At 46.8% G+C, this 27,165-nt stretch overlaps 1 protein-coding gene across 2 annotated transcripts in view; it reads left to right on the top strand.

The window, feature by feature from the left end:
* Nucleotides 1–26,865, top strand: part of LOC140714359 (SH2 domain-containing adapter protein F-like) — a 239,109-nt gene extending 212,244 nt beyond the window's left edge. For both annotated transcript variants that reach the window (XM_073025550.1, XM_073025551.1), the window contains one exon: nt 21,196–26,865. In XM_073025550.1, coding sequence (XP_072881651.1) covers nt 21,196–21,382 — 187 coding nt within the window. In that variant the 3' untranslated portion in view covers nt 21,383–26,865. The remainder of the gene's footprint in view (nt 1–21,195) is intronic.
* The last annotated feature ends 300 nt before the right edge of the window (nt 26,866–27,165 follow it).

Genomic DNA, 27,165 nt, shown 5'->3' on the forward strand with positions numbered 1-27,165 from the left:
TTTCCGGGGTAAGTGCCAGGATGGAGATTAGTGGTGAGGGGCAAGTGCAGAAGGGAATCACAAAGGAAGCAACCCGTGTGGAAAGAGGAGAGGGGGGAGGTGAAGATATATTTGGCGGTAAGATCCCTTTGGAGATAGTGGAAATCGCAGAGAATTATGGGTTAGTTGCAGAGGCTGATGGGTTGGTAAGTAAAGACAAGAAGAACTCTTTCGCTGTTATGGTGGCATAAAGATGGGGTGAGTGTGGATGTCTGGGAAATGGAGGAGATGCAGGTGAGGGCAGCATCGATGGTGGAGGAATGGAAATCCCATTCTTTGAAGAAGGAGGATGTCCTGGAAAGGAAAGCCACGTCCTGGGAAGAGATGCGCTGGAGACAAAAGAACTGAGAGTACAGCACAATACACGTCCTTTGGCCCAAGAGCATTCTATATAGCCCTCTGTTTTTCTTTCATCTTTGTGTCTATCTAAAGAGTCTTTCAAATATCCCTAATGCATCTGCATCTACCACCACCCCAGCAGGACATTCCACGCACCTACAACTCTTTACGTAACAAAAATCTATCTCTGATAGTCCCCATACTTTTCTCCAAACACATAAAAATTATGCCCCCACGTATTAGTCATTTCTTCCCTGGGAAAGAGGCGCTGGCTCTCACTCAGTCTGTTCCTCTTGTCATCTTACACACCTCTTTTAAGTCACCTCTCATCCTCCTTCACTCCAAAGAGAAAAGCCCTATCTCACTCAACCTATCTTCATAGGACATGCTCTCTAATCTAGGCAACATCCTGCTAAATCTCCTCTGCACCCTCTCTAAAGCTTCCACAACTATCCTATAACAAGGTGACCAGAACGGAACACAATATTCCAAGTGTTGTCAGACCAAATTTTCGTAGAGCTGCAACGTTACATCATGATGTCTGTGACAAGAGAACCTATTCACCTTCTGGTCTTTATCATATTGCAATTTCTGGAGAAGTTGGAGGCAAAGTTGATGAAGTCGAGAGCTTGGCAGGGATACAGGAAGCAGAACCAATGCAGTCGTTGATGTAGCGAAGGAAAAGTGGGGGGGGTACCAGTGTAGGCTCAGAACATAGACTGATCCATGCAGCCGACAAAAAGGCAGGCATAGCTGGGACCCACGCGAGTGCCCATGGCTACACATTGTGTTTGAAGGAAGTGGGAGGAGCCAAAGGAGAAATTATTGAGAGTGAGGGCAGGTTCCACTAGATGGAGGAGAGTGGTGGTGGAGGGGAACTCGTTGGGTCTGGTGTCTAGAAAGAAGCGGAGAGCTTTGAGGCCTTTCTGGTGGGGGATGGAGATGTAGAGGGACTGGGCATCCATGGTGAAAATGCTTTGCTCAGTGGCAGGGAACTTGAAGTCAATGGAAAATTAATTTTTCATTTGCATCCAACTTCCACCCTGCCCTCAAGTTTACCTGGTCCATTTCCAACACCTCCCTCCCTTTTCTCGATCTCTCTGTCTCTGTGTCTGGAGACAGCTTATCCATTGCTGTTTATTACAAACCCATTGACTCTGACAACTACCTGGACTATACCTCTTCCCACCCTGTTACTTGTAAAAACGCCATCTCCTTCTCTCAATTCCTCCATCTCTGTCACATCTGCTCTCAGGATGAGACTTTTCCTTCCAGAACGAAAGAGGCATCTTCCTCCTTCAAAAAAGGGGGCTTCCCTTCCTTCACCATCAACACTGCCCTCAATCACATTTCTTCTATTTCATGCAAACACAAAGGAATCTGCAGATGCTGGAAATTCAAGCAACACACACAAAATGCTGGTGGAACGCAGCAGGCCAGGCAGCATCTGTAGGAAGAAGCACAGTCGACGTTTCGGGCCGAGACCCTTCGTCTAGTTCTGGTGCTTCTTCCCCCTTTTCTTTCTTCCATGACCTTCTGTCCTCTCCTATCAGGCTCGTCCTTCTCCAGCCCTGTATCTCTTTCACCAATCGACTTCCCAGCTCTTTACTTTGCCCCTACCTCCCCCTCCCAGTTTCACCTGTCACCCTGTGTTTCTTCATCCCCCCCCCCCACCTTCTAGCTCTGTCTCCTCATCTTCTTTTGCTCCAGTCCTGCTGTTGGGTCTTGACTGTACTCTTTTCCATAGATGTTGCCTGGCCTGCTGAGCTCCTCCAGCATTTTGTGTGTGTTGTTTGAGTTTCTAGTGTCTGCAGATTTTCTCCTGTTTGTGATTCAAAACACACACACACACACACACACACACACAGGTTAAAATAGGAGCAGCTAGAACAGTATGGGGTTAAGGAGTATAGTTTATCATAATTCCTTATGAAATAGAACTTAGCCAGTGCTCTCACCCCCCCCCTTGTTTCTCTGTAACTATTCCCTCTCCCCCCACAAGACTACACTGCTCACCTACACACCAAGGACAGTGTACAACAGTCAACCTGCAGGTCTTTAAGATGTGGAAAAAGACAGAGCATCTGGGCTAAACCCACATGGTCAAGGAGAGACCGTGCAAACTCCACACAGACAGTACCCAAAGTCAGGATTGATCTGGAGCTCTGAGGTATCAGCTTGTGGGCAGAGTGGCAGGAAGGGAGATTCTGGGGTGAAAGCAGGCTTACTTTCTGAATTTGACTCAAGTGTGAACAGATAAGTCCTTATATTGAAAATCAAAGATCTGCAGATGCTGGAAATATGGAAAAAAAAACAGGAAATACTAGAAGCAGTCAGCCGGTCAGGTAATTCCTGTACAAACAGGAATCAGATAACCTTTTTGGGATGCTTTGTTAGATATGGGAAAGAAAGCAAAACAGACTTGTTTTCTGCAGCAGAGACGTTGCAGGGCAAGGGGATATCTCTGGTAGGACGGGACCAACAGGTTAAAGAGAACAGTTTGAGGCACATTCCTAAAGTGGCTGGCATTCCGTCAGATTAGCGAGCAGATGAATGGAAGAAGTTGGAGGGGAGAGGGAAAAGACTACAAAGCAACAAGATTGGAATGGGATTTTGAGCTAGCATAAACCCAAAGGGCTGTATGGCCTCCTGTTTAATAAGGAAATATGGAAAAAAGACAATAAGTCCCTTTTTATATATATATATGTATATCATTGTAGTCTGCAGGGCCAGTACTGTGCTGTAATGTTCTGTGTTCTCCTTAAATTCGGCCGTTAAGACCATAGGATTTAGGAGCAGAATTAGGCTATTCTGCCTATTGAGTCTACTTTGCCATTCCATCATGGCTGATTTATTATCCCTCTCAACCCCATTCTTCTTCCCATAACCTTTGATGCCCTGACTAATGACGAACTTATCAATCTCCACATTAAATATACCCAGTGACATGGTCCCCACAGCCATCTGTGGCAATGAATTCCACAGATTCAGCACCCTCTGGTGAAAGAAACACCTCCTCATCCCTGTTCTGGCTGCACCCTCTGATCATACCTACCGCTGCTATCTATCTAGCGTCGCTGCGGGATTGCGGGTGTTTAATGATGTGTGTCGGCTCTCGGGCTGTTCTGACCATCTTGTGCTGCATCCAGTGTCCGGGTCAAAGCCACTCCAGTCGCGCGATATCCCCTGTATGTTACAGGATAATGACAGCAGTTGGAACCTGTAAGTGATTCAGCTTAAAGCCTCATGAAAAATTGATGCACAGCCTGGGGAAAGCTTGTAGCCAGCGTGTCTCCCGAGCTCAGCACAAGGTCCCTGTTTGGTTAGAGTCTTAATTAAGTGCAGCGGCTCCTTACTCTGTTAGAATGTTTCTTCTAATAAACTCACCCTCTTAAGTGACTGCTCCGTGTCCAGACCTTGGTCCCTCAATGCAGAGACCAACTCTCCAGACCCCAGTCCCTTGATGCAGAGACCAACTCTCCAGACCCCAGTCCCTTGATGCAGAGACCAACTCTCCAGACCCCAGTCCCTCAATGCAGAGACCAACTCTCCAGACCCCAGTCCCTCGATGCAGAGACCAACTCTCCAGACCCCAGTCCCTTGATGCAGAGACCAGCTAGTTTCCGCCACAAGAAATCCTGCAGGCTGTATGTGATTATTTCACAGTGGATGTGTGTTCTCTTAGTCTTAGCCAGCTCCCCCCGTCCAGCAATGCCCTGATTTTTAATTTCATATCCTCCTTGTGAAATTCCTTTCCTCACTCCCACTGTAACCCATTGCAAACTCTACTCACTGTAACCTCCCTAATTCGTAACAGCGTGGAGGCAGGCCATTTGGCCCGTCATGACTGATAACAAAAGCAATCCTGGCATTTCTGGCTCTTCCCACTTTCGTTCCTATAATTCCTTCCTCTGTACAGATGGCACACAAAGCAAAGTCTTGCTTGACATTTACCTTGGTACACGTGGCTATAATAAACCGATTTACCAACTTTGTTTCAAAGTTCAAAGAACATTTATAATCAAAGCATGCATACCACGTACAAGCTTGAGAGTCACCTTCTTGCAGGCATCCACAAGACAGAGAGACACATTAAAATGCACAAAAAGTCCCCACACTACAGACCATATGAAAAAAAGAACAATTCATGCAAACAATCCAAAAAAGTAAATCAACAGTACACAGCTCATAGACAATAGACAATAGGTGCAGAAGTAGACCATTCGGCCCTTCGAGCCTGCACCGCCATTTTGAGATCATGGCTGATCAATTACTATCAATACCCGGTTCCTGCCTTGTCCTCATATCCCTTGATTCCCCTATCCATAAGATACCTATCTAGCTCCTTCTTGAAAGCATCCAGAGAATTGGCCTCCGCTACCTTCCGAGGCAGTGCATTCCAGACCCCCACAACTCTCTGGGAGAAGAAGTTTTTCCTTAACTGTGTCCTAAATGACCTACCCTTTATTCTCAAACCATGCCCTCTGGTACTGGACTCTCCCAGCATCTGGACTCATAAAGTGAGTCCACGGCCACTGACTCTGCGGTTCATGTGCTTTTTTATTTGAAGTGACGGTGAAATCCACTTACTAAAACAAAAGACAAAGATATTGGACTCTGCCTGTCTTTATGTGTGTGTGTGAGCAAATGTATCAGACTCTTTCAATGTATTTTTTATGTGTAACCTGTGTGATAGCGCATGTCTCTGTATCTGTCTTTTTGTGTATGACCATATCTTTGTGTGTGTGTGTGTGTGTGTGTGTGTGTGTGTGTTTGTGTGTGTGTGGATAGATAGGGGTACATCTATAATTGTATCTCTATGTGTATCTTTGTGTAGATCTGTAGGTATCTGCATATATGTGTATATATCTCTGTATCTGGATATATAGGTTGATATGTATTTACATGTGTTTTTGTTTCTTTATAACTGTGTGGATGGATATGTGATTATTTCTGCACAAATGTAGCTACATGTGGAGCTTTATGTATGAATCTGTGGGGGTAAGGGTGAGTCTGCAGGTCCATGTACAATATGTATCTGTGGGTGTGGGTTTATGTGTGTATCTGTGTATGTATCTGTGGGTTTAGGGTTATGTGTGTATCTGTGTATGTAGGGTGATGTCTGTATCTGTGGGTGTAGGCACGTGTGTGTATGTAGGGTTATGTATGTACCTGTGTGTGAGTAGGTTTATGTATTTAGCTGTGGCTCTGTGTGTGTGTGTATAAATCATTTCCTCTATTTCAGCTGCCACTTGAAGCCCTGCCCTTTCCCAATGTCAGGAAATCTCTTCTTAGACTTATTCTTTGCTTTAAAAAAAATCAGATTAAATCCTGCAGCAAAAAAAAACCTTCCAGATATAAAATACAGTCAATTAGAGGATAATAACCAGACCCACATTGCCAATCCCAAAAGCTTTCAATGAAGCGTGTTCAGAGCGGATGAAAACAAGTCACCGAGTGTAACCATAGAAATCCAGTGACCTTTGCCAAAACAAAAGGTTTCGTTAACAGAATAAGGGAGAATGAGGCAAACAGCAGGTCAGCACTGTGGGAGCAGGAGTCCTTGCCTGGAAGGCAAACGAGGAGAACCAATTACAGAGGAGATCTCACAAAATCCTCAAGTAACACATCCTTCCGTCTCTGAGACGTGGCTGAAGGCAGCTCACTGCTGGGGTTACTTTGGGAGCTGGAGACACTGCCAGTATCTCTGAGAGGGGAGGGGGAAAGGGGGAGGGGTTTCGCACGTTGCACAGAGCAGCATTGGAGATTTACCACCAATTGCAGAGGTTCCCCCCCCCTCACTCCCAGTGCATGGGTGTAGAAATTTCACTGGGACACTAAGGGAAGACTGACGGCTCCTCTGCAGACTCGGGCCTTAACATCACCCAGAAGGTTAGAGTGAGTGATGCACCATCAATAACTCACTCTGAGACATAAGAAGCGAGGTATCGGCTTTTATTGACTGGAAGAATGAACAACACTACATCCTGGAGAATGAGGCCGGGCATCAGGCCTCAATCGCCTTTATACAGGGGGTCTGTGGGAGGAGCCACAGAAGCAGTCAGCAGGGGTCTGTGGGAGGAGCCACAGGAGCAGTCCAGACAGGTATATGTAGTTCACCACAGTGGGTGGGAATCTGAGGCAGAAAGATGTCTCTCCCTTGGTACTACCCCTCCCTCAGTGTCACACTCTGTCAGTACTGCTCCTCCCACAGTGCAATCCTCCCTCAGTACTTCCCCTCCCTCAATACTGAAGCTCCACCAGTGTGACGATAATGCTAGGTTTTTATGGAATGGGTTGCTAGCCCCATGCCTAACCCTCCTCCTTGGGCCTGTCTGTGGCAGAGTTTGTCCAAGTAAAAAGGGAAGGTATGGGCACGGTGAAAATGGGTGCATCATGGTCAGGATGGGCTGAAGGGTCTGATTCAGTGTGTCTAAAAGGTCCCACAGGTTTCACTTATCATTCAAAGATCAGCTTTATTTGTCATATGTATACTGAAACATCAAAACCCACAGCGAAATGTGTCGTTTGTATCAATGATCAACACAGTCCCAGCGTGTGCTGGGGGCAGCCCACAAGTGTCACCGTGCTTTCCAGTGCCGGCATAGCATGCCCACAACGTACTAACCCTAACCCGTACGTCTTTGGGACATGAGAGGAAACCCATGCGGTCACAGAGAGAAAGTACAAACTCCTCACAGACGGCGCCGGGAATTGAACCCAGGTCGCTGGTGCTGTAATAGCATTATGCAAGCTGCTATGTTACAGTGTCACCCTATTAATCACATTTGGATTTTGGGACAGCTTTCTCACAACACAAGGTACAGCAATAGTCCATTTGGCCCCTCAATCCTGCCCCACCATTTAGTACAATCTCAGCTGTTCTGCTCCATGCCTCATCTCCCTCTCTGTGCTGGTGTCCTACAGTTCTCAGTTACCCGAGCTTTCGAACATTTAACCTCTTCCCCATCAACGATCCAGCCTGCATTACCCTGTACCCTCTGGGGTCACGTCCTGTGACTCAGTGGCTGCACAATCACAGAACTGAACACCACACTCCAGTCACTAGGGAAGCACTACACTGCTGGAAGTGATGACATTTGGATCAGACGTTAAACCGGGCCCCACCTCCCTCCTCAGGGCTGCACACAAAGATCCCATGGTACTAACTGGTAACTGGAATCGATTGTCACCTTACGGAGGCACAGGGAAAAACTTTAAACATGTGAAAGTCTGCAGATGCTGGAAAATCCAAAGTAACACACACACACACACACACACACACACACACAATTCTGGAAGAACTCGGTAGCTCAGGCAGTATCTATGGAAGTGAATAAGGACGATGTTTCAGGCTGAGGCCCTTCTTTGGCACTATTTGTTTTGCATGCTACCCATACTCGTCATTTCATCACATTAGTGCTTTGAGGTAGTACAAGAGAAAAGCAATAACAAAATGCAGAATAAAGTTTCACAGAGAGTGTGCAGTGCAGGTAGACAGTAAGGTACAAGGAACATGAATGAAGTGGATTCCGAGATCATTTTATCATATGAGAGGTCCTTTCAGTAGCTGCTCGGGAACTGGAGTGGAAGCTGTCAGATTTCTGAACCAGTCACCTCCTTTACATCCCCTTCCCGGTGATGCTGCCACGTTCTCAGATTCTCAATTCTACCTCTCGATTATTCTATCCTTTTTATTTGTTTAGAGATACAGCACGACAACAGGCCCTTCCAGCCCAATGAGTCCTGTGCCACCCAATTACCCCCATGTCACCAACTAACTTACTAACTCGTACGTCTTTGGAATCTGGGAGAGAACCGGAGCACCGGAAGAAGCCACGTGGTCATAGGGAGAGCGTACAAACTCCTTACTGACGGTGGCGGTAATTGAACCTGGGTCACTGATGCTGTGTAATTGTTATGCTGACTGCTATGCTACACTTTATCATTTCTTTCTGTACACACAGGGTCTCTGCACCCATTGCATTGTTTCATACAGTGCATTGGCCTTCATCAATCATGGGATTGAGTTTAAGAGCTGAGAGGAAATGTTGCAGCTATATAGAACCCTGGTCAGACCCCACATGGAGTACTGTGCTCAATTCTGGTCACCCCACTACAGGAAGGACGTGGGAACCATAGAAAGGGTGCAGAGGAGATTTACAAGGATGTTGCCTGGATTGGGGAGCATGCCTTATGAGGATAGGTTGAGTGAATGCGGCCTTTTCTCCTTGGAGCGACGGAGGATGAGAGGTGACTTGATGGAGGTGTACAAGACAATGAGAGGCATTGATCGTGTGGATAGTCAGAGGCTTTTCCCCAGGGCTGAAACTCTGGGGAAAACTCTGCCCTAGCACGAGAGGGCAGAGTTTTAAGATGCTTGGAAGTAGGTACAGAGGAGATGTCAGGGGTAAGTTTTTTATGGAGAGAGTGGTGAGTGTGTGGAATGGGCTGCTGATGGCGGTGGTAGAGGTGGATACGATAGGGTCTTTTAGGAGACTCCTGGATGGCTACATGGAGCTTAGATAAATAGAGAGCTATGGGTAAGCCTAGGTAGCTCTAAGGTAAGGACATGTTCGGCACAGCTTTGTGGGCTGAAGGGCCTGTATTGTGCTGTAGGTTTTCTGTGTGCTCATCACCGTTATCTGTTATTGCCACATACACAGTTTACTCTGTGAAATCCACAGGAGTAAATTGCACCCCAGTGCTGGGGTGGTAAGCCATCTTGAGAGCGTGTGCCCGAATTGGTGATAAACTTGTAAAACATCCTCTCGTGTGTCATAGTAATTTTGAGCACTGATTATCACTGATTAATGAATTAGTAACAATAATTATGGACTTTTTAAGGAAAAAGGCAGAGTCCTGTTGCTTGTTTGCATGTATTCATTGCTTTACTATTAATAAAAGTACAACAGAGACAAGATTGAAATAAATGAGGCATTTTGGAAAACCTGCTGAAAAATGATTAATATTGATCTTTTTAAAAGACAATTGAAGAATAACATTATTTCTAAACAGAAACATGAGAAAGTCTGCAGATGCTGGAAATCCAGAGCAACACGCACAAAATGCTGGAGGAACTCAGCAGGTCAGGCAGCATCTGTGGAAATGAATAGGTAGTTGAGATTTGGGCCAGCACCCTCCTTCAGGACTGAGTCAGGGGGAGATGCCAGAATAAAAAAGCTGGGAGGAGGAGAAAGAGGACAGCTGGAAGGTGGTAGCTGAAGCCAGGTGAGTGGGAAGGGTCAAAGGCTGGAGAGGAAGGTATCTGATCGAAGAGGAGAGTGGACCATAGGAGAAAGGAAGGAGGAGGGGACCCAGGGGGAGGTAATAGAAAACCTGCTGAAAAATGATTAATATTGATCTTTTTAAAAGACAATTTCTAAATAGAAACATGAGCAAGTCTGCAGATGCTGGAAATCCAGAGCAACACACAGGAAATGCTGGAGGAACTCAGCAGGTCAGGCAGCATCTATGAGGAGAGATAAAAGTCAGAGTGGAGAATAGAAGGGGGGGGGGGGGCACAGAATTTGTTTACCGGAAGGAGAAACAATTCTAAATAGAATTGTTTATCCTGATCACTATTCAAATACTGATGAATACACCAGGTCTGTAAGGATTTCAAAACCTATCATCCTATTGCATGTTCTCACAACTGTCTAGCTGGTGCCAAGACAATGTGAGACGTTTCCTCTGAAAGCATCTCACTGCACTCAAGTTGTAAAAGGTCATTTGCTGCTTCATTTGGCAGTAACAATAATCACTATGCATCTTTTTATCATGGGTGGGGTTAAAAGAGTTGAGGGGCAGCACTGCATGCCACATGCCAACGATATCTTTTGCGGGCACCGTAACACGCGCCATAGGTTTGCCACCCATGCCAGAGTATATGACGAATCAACTAAGCTAACTAACTAAACCAACAGATATTTAATTCAGGGAGTGCGATCAAGGAGCCAGGACACGGACGATGGGCAGCACAGTAGCGTAGTGGTTAGCAGGACGCTTTCCAGCTCAGATGACCTATGTTCGATTCCTGCTGCTGCCTGTAAGGAGTTTGTATGTTCTCCCCGTGACCACGTAGGTTTTGTCCCACAGTCCAAAGATGTTCCAGTTGGGAGGTTAATGGTCATTGTAAATTGTCCCATGATTAGGCTCGTATTAAATCAGGGGATTGCTGGGCGATGTGGTTTGAAGGGCCAGAGGGCCTGTTCCTCGCTGTATCTCAATGAATAAATAAAATGTAATCTCCCCCAACACTTCCAACAGTGTGTAAGTTTCACTGAAGTTCTGTTTCAGTAAGATCAAGATGGATGTATTGTGTGGGCCGTGCATAACTGTATATTAAATGCCATAACTCTGCTCATTATGGATTTGGGTTTGTCAATCGGCACACAGACTTTGTGAGAGGAACTGTAAGTCTTGCATTATTAATGAGTGAAAGTAAATTTGTCTGATTTAATGTTTGCATTTTAGTTATGACTTCACAATGCTGTCTTGCTCTCTGGAAGACCCTCTCCAATTAGTCCCACTACGAAAAAAAACTCCTTGGCTTCCCTACAAACCTGTATTTTTTGTTCTTTTCAAATATTTATCTAATTCCCTCTGAAAACTGCTGTTTAATCTATTTCCACTTTCCAGACCATGGATTTTAAATGTATTTTTTTAAAAAATCATTTTCCTCTCCCTGGGTAGACCTGCTGTATAATGTAATGGGATGGGCCTGTCTTACAGAAAATGTAGATTTACACGGCAACTCTCGGGGATTGTGGAGACTGAGAAGGGAAGTGTGCTTGGGATACAGCCGTGAACCTCAATCTCGGCACAGTGGTGAAGGGGGTAGAACTGCTGCCTCACAGCTACGAAGATCCGAGTTCAATACTGACCTCAGGTGCTGTCTGTGTGGAGTTTACACGCTCGCACTGCGACAGGGTGCGTTTCCCCTAGATGCTCCAGTTCCCTCCCACATCCCAAAGACTGGAGGTTTCTGGGTTCATTGACTGCTGTAAATTGCCGCGAGAGTGCTTCACACATGGCTGCACGGCCAAACACCTGAGCAATCACACTGGCGAGTTCGCCAGTGACGCCATAGCGCTGGGGCTCTTCACCAACAACACGAGATGGCCTACAAAGAGGGGATGGAAGAGCTCGAGGCCTGGTGCCAGGCAAATAACCTCTTCTTCAGTGTCAACATGAAATGGTTATCGACTTCAGGAGGACCCACACCACTCACATCCCTCTTTACATTGGCAGCAACAGCAGTTTCAAACTCTCGCAAGTGCACATCTCTCAACAGCAGACATGCAAAATGAGAGGCCGGTCATTTAAAACTGAGCTGTGTAGAACTTTATTGTCACCAAACAATTGATACTAGAGCGTACAATCATCACAGCGATATATTTGTTTCTGTGCTTTGCGCTCCCTGAGGTACAAATCAAAATAAATATAATAAAAAATTTAAATTATAAACCATAATTAGAAAATAGAAAAGGGAAAGTAAGGTAGTGCAAGTCAGGTCCAGATATTTTGAACTTCAAGCAGTGGGTGGTAAATCCCTGGAATTCCTAGACCCCAAGGGTATGGAGGTTGGATTATTAGACAGACTAGGGTAATGGGGACCATACCCTGTTCACATAGATCAGTCATGATTAGTGGGGCAGGACTGAGGGGCTGAGTGGCCTACTTAGTTCCCTGGGCTTCCTTTGGGTGGGGTGGGGCGGGGAGATGAATAAGGAAGGAAATAAAGTTTACATTGAAGTTCAGCAATGATGTCTGGGACCACTCCTCATATGGAGGGCACGGAGAAATCTGGTATTCTTATAAAATGCCAGCAGCAGAGAAAGAGTCCATTCAGCCCATTAAGTGCATGCCAGATCTCTGCAAGAACCACACAGTGAGTTCTACACATTGGCTTTTTCCAACCCGGCAATCTATCATTCTTCTAACGCAAACTTAGAAAAGATGGGATTGGATTCCTGATCGCAATCAAGGGGAGGGAGTTGGGGGGGTGGGGGTTAGTCAGATTGAAATTTTCACAGGTTCCTTGCAAAGTTGCTGCAAAATTTGTTATGGCGATTAAGAAGTCATATGGTGTGGTAGATTGAGTTCAAAAGCTGTGAGGTAATGTTGTAGCTCTATAAAACCCTGGTTGCCTCGTTATAGAAAAGATACCAAAGTTTGAGAGAGGGTGCAGAGGAGATTTATCAGCATGCTGCCTGGATTAGAGAGCATGAGTTTTTGAGGATAGGTTGAGTGAGCTGGAGCTGGTGCTGGGATGATGAGAGGTGACTTGACAGAGATGTACAAGATGATAAAATCCACTTAGTCCCTTCCGCAGTGCTTCCATCTGCCTTCCGCACCTCTCTTACGTGGTTATAGAGTACTGCAGCACAGAAACTGGCTGTTCAGCCCACCTAGTCCATGCCAACCTGATGTTCTGCCTAGTCCAATCTTCCTGCACCTCGACCATATCCCTCTGTACCCCTCCGATCATGTACTTATCTGAGCTTCTCTTAAATCTTACAGTTTTCACTTCTTCCAGCAGCTCATTCCACACTCACACCACCCTCTGAGTGAAGATGTTCCCCTCAAGTTCCCTTCACTATTTCACCTTCCATCCTAATCCAATGACCATTAGTTTCAGTGTCACACAACCTAAGGGGAAAAAGCCTGCTTGCATTCATCCCATCTATCCTTACGGTTGTCATAGCCAGGGTGGGGGAGGGTTCCTCTACCTATTACCTATTAAATGCTCCCAATGGCGTGCAGCTCAAAGAGCTTCTGACAACTAGACCCAGTTCCTGGCCTTCGCACGTGACTTAGCTACCAAGCCTGGTGGAACTGTCTCTACTGATGGGAGGAGGCTTAAAGGCAGGTTACCAGCATCTTAGAATCAGTCGTTTTGGGCAAATGAAGCCCGTCAGCCGTGGTTGGCAGCTCATCCAGAGGTAAAGCTCTGATTTCAAACCTCCACGGCCTTGCAGCTATACCCACACACGGGGAAGGCTTTTGGGGTAAATCCCGAGGAAAAATCCAGAGATGGAGTCCTTAAGGCAATCCTGTGCTGACTGGTAACTCCCAAAACACCGCTGGTGCCAAACTGTACCAGTCTCTGTCGTTCCTTTGGATTCATCAGCTGTGTGGAGAGGGGGAGCCTGCTGCGTGGGCAACAGCCTGATCTCCATATCGTACTGTCCTGGCCTGCGTACCGGCTTGCATATCATGTACACAACCGGGAAGCTATATCCATGGTCAACCCCTACCAACAGAGCCCTAATGATCTCCCTCATAATTCTGTATACTTCCATACGATCTCTCTTCATTCTCTTGCGCTCTGCGGAATGAAGTCCTAACCTATTCATAACACTGGTCCTTAGGTTATGGCAGTATACTTGTACATGTTTTCTGCACTCTTTCCCGCTTATTGACATCATAGCTGTATGTAACTGACCTGAACTGCCCACAATATTGCAAATTTGGCCTCAATATGTTCCACCATAGTTCAATGCTCCATTTTCCTATCCTATCAAATTTCACAACCTGTAGCCCTCTGTTGCCTCCACTCATCACTCCCAGCCTTGTTGTTATTTCTACATTTCCCTTCTCCATCTGCCTGACATCTCCGCTCATCAGCTGCCAGCTCTTGAACCACTCTTCTCCCTCCCCATTGACCTCTACCTTCCAGTCCGTCTCAACCCGAACTGTTGACTGCCCATCTCCCCTCCACAGGTACTACTTGACCATTGAGTTCCTCCAGCCGTTTATTTGTTCCTCCAGCAGTTCCGTAGCTCACTGCGGGCGAGGCACCAGATCCCCAGAAAGTCACTCACGGTCATATCTCCAGTTCCAACTCACCCCATGAACTTCCTCCCCAAACTGCAGCCTAAAGCACCAAGTGGCTTTTCATTCTGGATTAGTGAGCCGTAGGACGGCGTGGTAGCGCTAGCGGCTAACGTAACACTATTATCGCCAGTGACCCAGGATCAATTCTGCTGCTTTGTATATTCACCCTATGACCACATGGGTTCCTCCAGGTGTTCCAGTTACCTCCTACATTCCAAAGATTCACAGGTTAGTAGATTAATTGGTCACATGAATATAATTGGGTGGCACAAGCTGGTTTGGCCGGAAGGGTCTGTTCCTGTGATGTATCTCTAAATAAATAAGAACATAAGAGAGAGGAGCAGAGTTAGGCCATTTGTCCCATCGAGTCTGCTCAACCATTCAGTCATGGCTGATTTACTGTCCCTCTCAACCCTATTCTCCTACCTTCTCCCCATAACCTTTGACACCCTTACCAATCAAGAACCCATCAACCCGCATCTTAAATATACCCAATGACTTGGCCTCCATGTCTATGGCAATGAATTCCATGGATTCACCACTCTCTGGTTAAAGAAGTTCCCCCTCATCTCTGTTCTCGAGATACATCCTTCTAAAGATTAGAGATTAGCTTTACTTTTCACAGCTACATTGAAACATACAGTGAAGTGCGCCGTCAGCATCAATAACCAGCCACAGTCCAAAGATGTGCTGGGGCAGTTTGCAAGTGTTGTCATGCTCCGATGCCAACATAGCGTGCCCACAACCCATTAACAGATACGTCTTTGGAATGTGGGAAGAAAGTGAAGCACCTGGAGCAAAGCCAGACTGTCACGGAGAGAACGGAAAAACTGCTTGCAGGCAACAGTGAGAACTGAACCTGGGTCATTGGTGTTGTAAAGCATTATGTTAACTGCTATGTTGCCATGCCACGCCCATTCTACTCTGAAGCTGTTCCCTCTGATGCTAGACTCTTGTCCCATATTAGAAACATGATCTCCACATCCACTCTGTCTAGTCTGTTCAGTATTCAGTAGGTTTCCCCGGAGAATCAGGGAAATGCTAACCATTGCCTGTTAGTTGAAGCATAATCTGATTGTCCCTGTCCGGCAAGCCGCCTCCCAAGGAAGGAAGCGATTAATTCTGTAAGTGGAGATAGAAGGAATTGGACAATGCACTGGGCTCTCTGAAGAACACTTCAAAGCCTGTGTGATAGAGACAAACTGCTGTTAAAATAGTTGCTCTTCTGGACTGGAGAGCTTTAGTTACAAGGAGAGATTGGATAGGCTGGGATAGTTCTCTGTAGAGCCCATAAGGCTGCGTTGTGACCTTAGAAGGGTTTATAAGTTTATTGATAGGATAGGATGTCACCGTCTTTTCCCAAGGGTAGGAGAGTCTAAAATTAGAGGGCACTGGTTTAAGGTGAGAGGGGGAATTTATAGGAGATTTAAGGGGCAGGTTTTTCACACGATGGTAAGTAATAGAACGAGCTGCTGAGGTGATATTCAGTAATTGGTTTATGACACATTTCACTGTATGTTTCATTGTACGTGTGGTTTATAAATCTGAATCAGAATTACTGTCACAGTGAAAAGCTTTGTTCAGTGTGGCACGCCATCCAGACAGATAGACAATGTTTAACAATTACAACGTTTAAGACACATTTGGGCGGAAAGATGGATAGGAAAGGAATAGTGTGATGTGAGACAAATGATTGTCCCAGTGTGCCCAGTTGTATGGCTGATTTGTTAGTCATTAATTTGTATGCATCATCACATAGTCTATGAGCATTATCTTCATACTCACTGCGTGTGTATGAATGAACTTTAAATTTTGTTGTGGTTTGGTGGTAAACTGATAAGACTAAACCAGGACACTGAGGGCTATATACCAAGAAACCAGAAAAAGTGGGGCCTCCCAGTGGCCACCTATTTTAATTCCACTTCCCATTTCCATTCCAAAATGTCTATCCATGGCCTCCTCTGCAGCTTTGATGAGACCATATTCAGGTTGGAGGAACAACACCTTATATTCTGTCTGGGTAGTCCCCAACCTGATGGCATGAATGTTGATTACTCAAAATTCTGGTTATGCTCCCCTGCCCTTCACCATTTCCCATCCCCTTTTCCCTCTCTTACCTTATCTCCTTGCCTGCCCAATGCCTCCCTCTGGTGCTCCTCCCACCTTTCTTCCATGGCCTTCTGTCCTCTCCTATCAGACTCCCCCTTCTCCAGCCCTGTATCTCATTCACCAATCAACCACCCTGCTCCCCCCCCCCCCCCACCCCGGTCTCACCTATCACCTGGTGATTATCCCTTCCCACCCCCCACCTTTTAACTCTACTCCTCATCTTTTACTTTCTGCAGTCCTGATGAAGGGTATCGGTCTGAAACGTCGACTGTTTATTCCTCTCCATGGATGCTGCCTGGCCTGCTGAGTTCCTCCAGCATTTTGTGTGTGTTGCTGGAATGGATGCTTTGATGGTTGGCATGGAGCCAGTGGCCAAATGGCCTGTTTCTCCATTCATTTCCAGTGCTGATCAAGGGTCTCAGCCTGAAACATCAACTGTTTATTCCTCTGTATGGATGCTGCCCGACCTGCTGAGCATCTTATGTATGTTGCTCTGGATTTTCAGCATCTGCAGGATCTCCTGTGTTTAGAGCTGTAGACTCGGTTAGCTTAGCTTGCTTAACCCCTCTCCTGGTTGGACAGAACCTCCATTGCAAGAATCGAACTGGTAAACCCTTTCTGCATTTCTTCAGTTGCCATATTTTCATCCACAGGCTCTCCCAACTGCATCTCTCTCCTTCCCCTGCCAAGCTCAATCTGTCCATCATCTAGCATCAAGCCAAGCGCCATCCCCAGTTCACTCATCACCCCTGCGCTCTTTTATACCACTCCACCTTTCCACTTTATACTGGCCATCTCCCTGCTTCACTCAGAGTCCCAGTGCTCTCCAGTATAAACCTTGATAAAACCTCTTCTCCCAGGGATGCTGCTTGACCGGCAGAGTTCCTCTTACAGATCGTTGTTCCAGATTCCGGCATCCGCAGCCTTTGTGTAAAGGGACTTGGGAGTCCTCGTGCAGGACTCCCTAAAGGTTAACTCGCAGGCCGAGCTGGTAGTGAGGAAGGCAAATGCAATGTTAGCATTCATTTTGAGAGGACTAAAATATAAAAGCAAGTATGTAATGCTGAGGCTTTATAAAGCATTGTTCAGACTGCACTTGGAGTATTGTAAGCAGATTTGGGCCCCATGTATAAGAAAGGATGTGCTGCCACTGAAAGGGGTCCAGAGGTTTATGAAAATTATCCTGGGAATGAAAGGGTTAATATATGAGGAGCCTCTACTTGCTGGAGTTCAGAAGAATGAGGGGATCTCTACAGAATATTGAAGGGCCTAGAAAGACTCGGAGAAGCTGTTTCCATTAGTGGGGGAGTCTAGGACGAGAAGGTACAGCCTCAGAATAGAAGGACATCCCTTTAGAACAGAGATGAAGAGGAATTTGGTAAGTCCTACAGTGGTGAATTTATGGCTGTGGTGACCAAATCATTGGGTATATTTAAAGCATAGGTTGATAGTTTCATGACTGGAAAGAGCATCAAAGGCAGGAGCATGCAGTTGAGAGGGAGAACTAATCAACCATGATGGAATGGTTGAGTAGACTCAATGGGCCAAATGGCCTAAATCTGCTCCTGTGTCTTATTGACTTATGGTTTTATGCCTTGCAAGTATATCGTTCCCTGAGCAGGAAGACTGAATCTGCCTACAGTGTTCTATTTCAGTCTCACCTGTGCTCCTATATAATTTGCAGTGAGATTTCTTAATGCTTGTCCTCACGTTCTCTATAATGAAGGCCAGAGTGCAGTTCAGCTTCTTGTCGCTTGCTGTGTCTGTATGTTAAATTTCAGTGATTAGGGCACAAGGTCCCTTTGAACACCAACATCTTGCATCCTCTCACCAATTATTTGTCCTACCGGAGTGGAAGACCTGGCACTTGTATGCACTGGGCTTTAGAAGAATGAGAAGTGATTTGATTGAGACACACAAACCTCTGAGGGTCATTACAGTGTGAATGATGACAGACCGTCTCCTCAGAGAGTGGAACCTTGGGCTGGAGGTAGATGAAAGCATCAGAGTAAGTTAGCAAGCCTTTAGGGTGAAAAGGAGGAGAAATTTACTCAAGGGGATTGTAACTAGTTGGAAGCCAGTTCAAAGTATGTCACCATATACTAACTTGAGATTCATTTTCTTGTGGGCATTCACAGTAAATAGAAAGAAACACAATAGAATCAATGAAAGACCACACATGAGAGAGATGGACCAACAACCAATGTGCAAAAGACAATAAACTGTGCAAATACAAAAAGAGAGGAAAATAAAACAATAACAAAAATAAATAAACAAATAAATAAATAGATAGATAGATAGATAGATAAATAAGCAATAAATATCTAGAACATGAGTTGTAGAGTCCTTAAAAGTAAGTCGTAGGTTGAGGAATCAGTTCAGTGTTGAGATGATTGAAGCTATCCACACTGGTTCAAGAGCCTGATGGTTTAGGGGTACATTGCTTGTTTGTTTATTTATTTAGAGATACAGTGCAGAATAGACCCTTTGAGCCGTGTCTAAAGGATAGGATGGGACGTGATCCTACTGGATGCAATTGATAGTTTGACGGACCGAATGGCCTTCTCTTGTTCCAGCCTTTTAACTTGCTACTCATTGCCGGGTAATCATGCTGACCCCTGACCAGTGACTGTTCCAACCAATTAGCGGCAGGATTTCTGCTATTTGATGACTACAGGTCAGAGAGGGTGAGCTGATGCCAGAGGAGGTGGGGGGGGGGGGGGTGTGGGGGGAGTGTGGTTGCTATGTACAAGTCTCTGGCCATGACCTAAACCTGACACACAGCAGGGTCTACTGCTGCTGTGACATTCATCATGTGTGATTCCCTTTACTCAGCTAGGCCAGGCACCCTCCTGAGCGTCTGATGGCCATTCCCTCTCTGAGGGGAGTGTCACTTCCTCTATTCCACTCACCACATGGACGGGATTAGCATGATGTGAAGTCTGACCCCAGCCCTTACTCACTGGTAACTAGGACTGTCTCCAGGCAAGTCTCACACCTCACTGTCTCCACGTTTACCTGATGCAGTCCATGAATAACCCCTGCCTGCTCATGTTGACCCTGATAACTTCCCAACTGCCTTATTCTGGAGAGAATATTACTGACCTGGAGGCAGGGCAAGTCATCCATCACGGCGTTTTAGAAAGATTTGTCACATGTGCATCACAGTGAAATACATCATTTGTGTCGCCGACCAACACGGTCTGAGGATTGTGCTGGAGGCAGCCCGCGAGTATCGCCACACTTCCAGTGTCTACATAGCATGCCCACAACTTACTGACACGCTGCTGCTGTGAAGTATTGGACACCAACAGTAGCAAGGGCTCCATGTCACAGAGCCTCTTGGAGTCCAGACATGGATCAGAAGTGATCGTAATCTCTTATTAGACCGACAGTCTCTTTTATATTTCTTTCATTTTGTGTTATAAATATGTTGATTCAGAGTCTACCTCAAACTATGACAGACCTGTCCCCACTAATACTGTACCCCAATCTTATACATAGATCTGTTCCTGCTGGTTCTGTACCCCGGAGTTGTACAGTGACTGACCCATCCCCACCGGTACTGTACCCCAGTGTTATACAGTGACAGACCCATTCTCACCGGTACTGTACCCCAGTGTTATACAGTGACAGACCCATCCCCATCACTGTACCCCAGTGTTATACAGTGACAGACCCATCCCCACCGGTTCTGTACCCCGGAGTTGTACAGTGACAGACCCATCCCCACCGGTACTGTACCCCAGTGTTATACAGTGACAGACCCATTCTCACCGGTACTGTACCCCAGTGTTATACAGTGACAGACCCATCCCCACCGGTACTGTACCCCAGTGTTATACAGTGACAGACCCATTCTCACCGGTACTGTACCCCAGTGTTATACAGTGACAGACCCGTCCCCACCGGTACTGTACCCCAGTGTTATACAGTGACAGACCCATCCCTACCAGTACTGTACCCCAGTGTTATACAGTGACAGACCCATTCTCACCGGTACTGTACCCCAGTGTTATACAGTGACAGACCCATTCTCACCGGTACTGTACCCCAGTGTTATACAGTGACAGACCTGTCCCCATCGGTACTGTACCCCAGTGTTATACAGTGACAGACCCATCCCCATCAGTACTGTACCCCAGTGTTATACAGTGACAGACCCATCCCCATCAGTACTGTACCCCAGTGTTATACAGTGACAGACCCATCCCCATCAGTACTGTACCCCAGTGTTATACAGTGACAGACCCATCCCCATCAGTACTGTACCCCAGTGTGATACAGTGACAGACCCATTCTCACCGGTACTGTACCCCAGTGTTATACAGTGACAGACCCATCCCCATCGGTACTGTACCCCAGTGTTATACAGTGACAGACCCATCCCCATTGGTACTGTACCCCAGTGTTATACAGTGACAGACCCATCCCCATTGGTACTGTACCCCAGTGTTATACAGTGACAGACCCATCCCCATTGGTACCGTACCCCAGTGTTATACAGTGACAGACCCATCCCCATTGGTACTGTACCCCAGTGTTATACAGTGACAGACCCATCCCCATTGGTACTGTACCCCAGTGTTATACAGTGACAGACCCATCCCCATTGGTACCGTACCCCAGTGTTATACAGTGACAGACCCATCCCCATTGGTACTGTACCCCAGTGTTATACGGTAACTCAGTTTTACAGTGTTTCCTGAATGATGTTCATTGCACTGTACACATTCATACTAAAATCAGGTTGTTCTGTGACACCAGCTCTTTGTTCGAAGATTGCGGCTCCTGCTCAGGGTGGGTTGACATTGTAACCGTCGATTCTGCAGCTCTAACTGTGTGCTTTGCATCTCTTGTCTGCAGGAGTAACCAGGGGTTCATGCACATGAAACTCACCCGGACCAAAGAGAGCAAGTATATCCTGGGCTTGAACAGTCCCCCGTTTGACAGCGTGCCAGAAGTAATCCACTACTACAGCAGTCGTAAACTGCCCATTAAAGGAGCCGAACACATGTCCCTCCTGTACCCCGTGGCTATCAGAACACTATAGCAATGGCAGCAACTCCCACTGGCACAGAACTATTGTATAGACACGCACACACTCCCTCACTCTCACGGAGGCAGCCCTTTGATCTTTGACCTTCAGCATTGCCAAGGAGAACCAGAGGGACTGTCTTCAGACATTGATGGCACGAGACTGCAGTTACCTTCACCCCAATCACAACGTCCGAGAGAAGACTGCTCACTGCAGACCCGACCATGGTGCCCCACCGGAAGCTGCAGTTTGCCCGCCGTATTCACGGGATTTATCAGTGTTGCAATTTCCTGCAAGTCTAGACTGCTGTCAAAATCCTTACTTGATGACTATTTATATGCAGAGTTTTTCCTGTTTGTGTCTAGGGGTTTTCTTGAACCTGTGAGATCTCCAGTTCCTCCAAGTGTAAGGGCACTGAACAACCCCAGATCTAGTCCTAAACTCACAGTTTGTCTGAAAGAGCAGCAGGTTGGGAAGTTATAACTGATACACTGGTGCATTCAAAGGTGAATCAGTGGTACAAAGTGAGCATCTTGTTGGACAGTGTATAGAGAGCTTTACTCAGTATTTGAAGGGACAGTGTGGAAAAAGCTATTCTGTATGTCTAACCACTGCTGTCCCTTTCCTGGGAGTGTGAGATGGAATGGTGTAAAGGGAGATTTGCTCTGCATGTAAACTGTGCCGTATCCGTCATGGGAGTGTGTGATGGGACAATGTAGTGGGAACCATATTAAATGTCTAACCCCTGCTGTCCCTGCCCTGGGAGTGTGTGGCGAGACAGTGTAGAAAGAATTTTCCTCTGTACCTAACCTGTCCTGCTTCCGTTCTGGAGTGCGTGATGGGTCTGTTTAGAGCAAGCCTTGCTCTGTAACTAACCTATGCAGTCTCTGTCCTGGGAATTTGAATTGGGACAGTGTAGAGGGAGCTTTTCTCTGCACTGTCTCCCCTTGGGAGTGTATGGGTCTGCTTAGAGTCAGGTTACTCTGTAACTAACCTGTGCTGTCTCCCTCCTGGGAGTGTCTGATGGGTCTGTTTAGAGTGAGTCTTACTCTTTGTGTAACTTGAGTTGACCCTGTCCTGTGACCAGGATCGATAGTTGTGCAAAACTACGAAGGTTTCTCCTGCAGGAACATCTCTCACTCTGAAGAAATGGAAGCCACAGTAATACCCAGCATTTGACCACCCACTAACAACTGAGCTGTGCCAAGCACTGTTATTGGGAAGAACAAAGACAACTTGTTTCTGGTGTTTAATGGAAGAAAGGGTATGAAACATTCTGAATAGTGGGGGTAGACGGGAGTTGCTTTCCTGAGAAACCACCATTAAGTGGTGGCTGGGGAAAGTGTGCAGACAAGCTGAAGAGCTTTGAAAATGGTTGACCTGGGAGTCAATGAGGAATCTAGTAACTTACTGAAGGCAAGTACTTAAAATGGGGGACTAAGATGTCATTTATATTCCAATATCAACAGCAGTATTTTTTTTTTACAGTTCCCTACTCTAGTGGGTTTTAAAGCTTGTCCTTATACATTCATAGTATCTGTTTACGTGCTCCATTTCAATGGAGATATTCCTTGTGGAGCAATAGAGTTTTACAAAGTATTTACAGCTTTGAAACAGGCCATTCAGCCCACATAGTTTCTGCTCCCCATGACCATCCTCCCACACCCTTCTATTCATTCCTTACTGTAATGTAGAAATGAACTATTTGGCCCATCTAGTGCAGCTAGTGGTTAGGGTGCCTTGGTAGCATAGCTGTTAGTGCAATGCTGTTACAGCTCAAGGCATTCCAGAGTACAGAGTTCAATCCCAGTGCCGTCTGCAAGGAGTTTGAACGTACTGCTCATGAGTGTGTGGATTTCCTGCAGGTGCTCTGGGTTCCGCCCACAGTCCAAAGACATACCAGTTAATAGGTCATTGTAAATTGTCTTGTGATTAGGTTAGTGTTAAGCAGCCTTGTTGCTGGGCAGTGAGGCTTGTTGGGCCAGGAGGTCCTGTTCTGTGCTCTAACTCTAAATAAATAAATAATAAAATCATGTGTGTGCTGATCCCCTAGTGGAGCAATCCCAACGGTCCCATTTCCTCTTCCTTCCCTGGCAACTCTGCTCCCCTAGACCAAGGGGTGTTACAGCAGCTACTTAACATATCAGCCCACACGCACCTGGAATGTGGGAGGAATCTAGCACCCAGAATAAACCCACACGGTCACAGGGAGAACGTGAACGTTATCTATACAGACAGTGCTGGAGGCCAGGATCAAACCCGGCTCTCTGGAACTGTGAAACAGCAGATCTTCTCGCTGTGCTACCATGGGTCTATCTGACCTCCTATTGAAACCATTACTGCTACTTGCCCTACCCATGCCTCACTGGAGTGAGTGCCACAATTCCATCACTGCCTGGGGAAGCAAGTCTCCGAGTGAATAGTCCATCCCGTTCAAAATGCCCCTAATTCTGGTCTCCCACAAGGAGAAACAGCTCTCTCCCCCGTTGAATGCTGATTTTATTAAAGCTCTACATGGGCTTCAAGGCCATAAGACACGGGAACAGAATTAGCCCGTTAGTGTACTCCACCATTCAATCATGGCTGAACCCCATTCTCCTGCCTTCCCGTAATCTTTGGTGCCCATACTAATCAAGAACCTATTAACTGCCTCTTTAATGATGTGGCCTCCGCAGCCGTCTGTGGCAATGAATTCCACAGATTCACCACCCTCCAGCTAAAGAAGTTCCTCTTCATCCCTGTTCTAAAGGGACGTCCCTCTATTCTGAGCTATGCCCTCTGGTCCTTGACTCTTCCATTACTGGAAACATTCTCTCCACATCTCCGTCCTTTCAATATGACAGCATAAGATATAGGAGCAGAATTAGGCCATTTGGCCCATTGAGTCTGCTCCGCTATTTCATCATGGCTGATCCAATTTTCCTCGCAGCCCCAATCTTCTCCCCATATCCCTTCATGCCCTGACCAATCAAGTATCTATCAACCTCTGCCTTAAATATTCATAGACTTGGCCTCCACAGCTGCCTGTGGCAAAGAATTCCACAGATTCACCACTCTCTGGCTAAAGAATAAAAATAAAAAATAGGTTTCAATGAGATCTTCCCTCTTTTTTCTGAACTCCAGTAAGTACAGGCCCAGAGCCATCAAGTGCTCCTCATATGTTAACCCTTTAATTCCTGGGATTATTCTTGTGAACCTCCTCTGGTCCGTGTCTAATGGCCAGCATGTCCTCTCTTAGATAAAGGCCCAAAGTTGCTCACCGTACTCCAAGTACAGCCGACCAATGCCTTACAAAGGCTCAGCATTCCATCCCCTAATACTGGACCATAGTGACACTCCTCTGTGTGGAATCCTGCAACAGGATGAACTGGGAGTGCGGGAGGGGTCTGAGGAGTAGGTCCACTGGTCCACGCTTGGTCTTCCTGATCCCACCAAGACAGCTTGAGAATTCCTTAATTCTGGTCTCAGAACACAGAGCAGTGAGGTGGTTGGATTTATATTGAACCCCCCATTCTGTGGGCTTCAGAGAAAGAAATCTGTCTTCCTTCTGTGGATCATCTCTAATCCACACATGGTTGAATCCAATGGTGACTGCCAACAAGGGATGAGCAATAAGAAAAATGTCTCCTGGAGAGGCAATGACATAAGTCTATGGGTGTTGTCCATGCCTTTGACCTTCAGCCTGTGGCATGGTGAACAACAGTGGTGACGGGTGTGTGGTTATACATGGTAGAGTGTAATGGGCTACATTGCACTGCATTAAGAATGCTGATTGGTGGAGGCATTTAGTGGGGTAGAGGTCATTGGGGTTGGGAGACCAGGTTTGGGCCGTGGTGGGATGGGGAAGGTGGTGTTGATCCTGGTGTGCAGATGTTAGGAGAGGTCACATCTGGATTCAGCTGTGGCTAAATGTCCAAATGCTCCAGGACATGAAGAATGAGCCAGAGATGGTTACAAGGACATTGGGTCAGTCTGGTCTCTGGATTGGTCTGGTCTGGGCGTGAGCTTGGTCAGTCTTGTCTGGGTGTGAGCTCAGTCAGTCTGGTCTCTGGGTCAGTCTTGTCTGGGTGTGAGCTCAGTCAGTCTTGTCTCTGGATTGGTTTGGTCTGGGTGTGAGCTCGGTCAGTCTGGTCTCTGGGTTAGTCTTGTCTGGGTGTGAGCTTGGTCAGTCTGGTCTCTGGGTTAGTCTGGTCTGGGTGTGAGCTCGGTCAGTCTGGTCTCTGGGTCAGTCTTGTCTGGGTGTGAGCTCAGTCAGTCTTGTCTCTGGATTGGTTTGGTCTGGGTGTGAGCTCGGTCAGTCTGGTCTCTGGGTCAGTCTTGTCTGGGTGTGAGCTCAGTCAGTCTTGTCTCTGGATTGGTTTGGTCTGGGTGTGAGCTCGGTCAGTCTGGTCTCTGGGTTAGTCTTGTCTGGGTGTGAGCTTGGTCAGTCTGGTCTCTGGGTTAGTCTGGTCTGGGTGTGAGCTCGGTCAGTCTGGTCTGGGTGTGAGCTCGGTCAATCTGGTCTCTGGATTGGTCTGGTCTGGGTGTGAGCTCGGTCAGTCTTGTCTGGGCGTGAGCTCGGTCAGTCTGGTCTGGGTGTGAGCTCGGTCAGTCTGGTCTCTGGATTGGTCTGGTCTGGGTGTGAGCTCGGTCAGTCTTGTCTGGGTGTGAGCTTGGTCAGTCTGGTCTCTGGGTTAGTCTGGTCTGGGTGTGAGCTCGGTCAGTCTGGTCTCTGGGTCAGTCTTGTCTGGGTGTGAGCTCAGTCAGTCTTGTCTCTGGATTGGTTTGGTCTGGGTGTGAGCTCGGTCAGTCTGGTCTCTGGGTCAGTCTTGTCTGGGTGTGAGCTCAGTCAGTCTTGTCTCTGGATTGGTTTGGTCTGGGTGTGAGCTCGGTCAGTCTGGTCTCTGGGTTAGTCTTGTCTGGGTGTGAGCTTGGTCAGTCTGGTCTCTGGGTTAGTCTGGTCTGGGTGTGAGCTCGGTCAGTCTGGTCTGGGTGTGAGCTCGGTCAATCTGGTCTCTGGATTGGTCTGGTCTGGGTGTGAGCTCGGTCAGTCTTGTCTGGGCGTGAGCTCGGTCAGTCTGGTCTGGGTGTGAGCTCGGTCAGTCTGGTCTCTGGATTGGTCTGGTCTGGGTGTGAGCTCGGTCAGTCTTGTCTGGGTGTGAGCTCAGTCAGTCTGGTCTGGGTGTGAGCTCGGTCAGTCTGGTCTCTGGATTGGTCTGGTCTGGGTGTGAGCTCGGTCAGTCTTGTCTGGGCGTGAGCTCGGTCAGTCTGGTCTCTGGGTTGGTCTGTTCTGGGTCAGCATGTCCTGGGCCAGACTGGTTGGATCAGTCTGTCCCTGGTCATGAGAAGAGAAGATGAGAACGAAGTGAGCACTAACAGGTGAACTCCCACAACCAGTCAGCCCACTCTGCTTGAAGCTTTCACAATGGCACAGTGGTTCAGAAGGATCCCTTTATGTGGTGCCCTGCACTGTGGAGCCGTTTCCGTATGTTATTTATTAAATTTAGTAACTGATCTGACGCACTTGTGTCTGGGACGTTGCATCAATGATCATTAAGCTTCCATGCTTGTTTAATATGCTCTCGCCTCTTGTTCTGGGAGCAGCTGTGTCAAGGACACGTCACTGAGTGAGGTTGGTTTTGTGTTCCAAATTCAAGATTGGTTAATGTCATTTCCGAACACATGTGTAAAGGAAGATGAAATTATCGTTACTCCAGTTATAATGCAGCACAAAAAAATAACACAATACAACAAAGAACTCTATAATAATTTTAAAAAACACAAAATAAAATATAAATACATAAGGTGACTGACAGGAA

The sequence above is a fragment of the Hemitrygon akajei genome, chromosome 21 (assembly GCF_048418815.1).
Source record: "Hemitrygon akajei chromosome 21, sHemAka1.3, whole genome shotgun sequence".
NCBI classification, from domain to species: Eukaryota; Metazoa; Chordata; class Chondrichthyes; order Myliobatiformes; family Dasyatidae; genus Hemitrygon; species Hemitrygon akajei.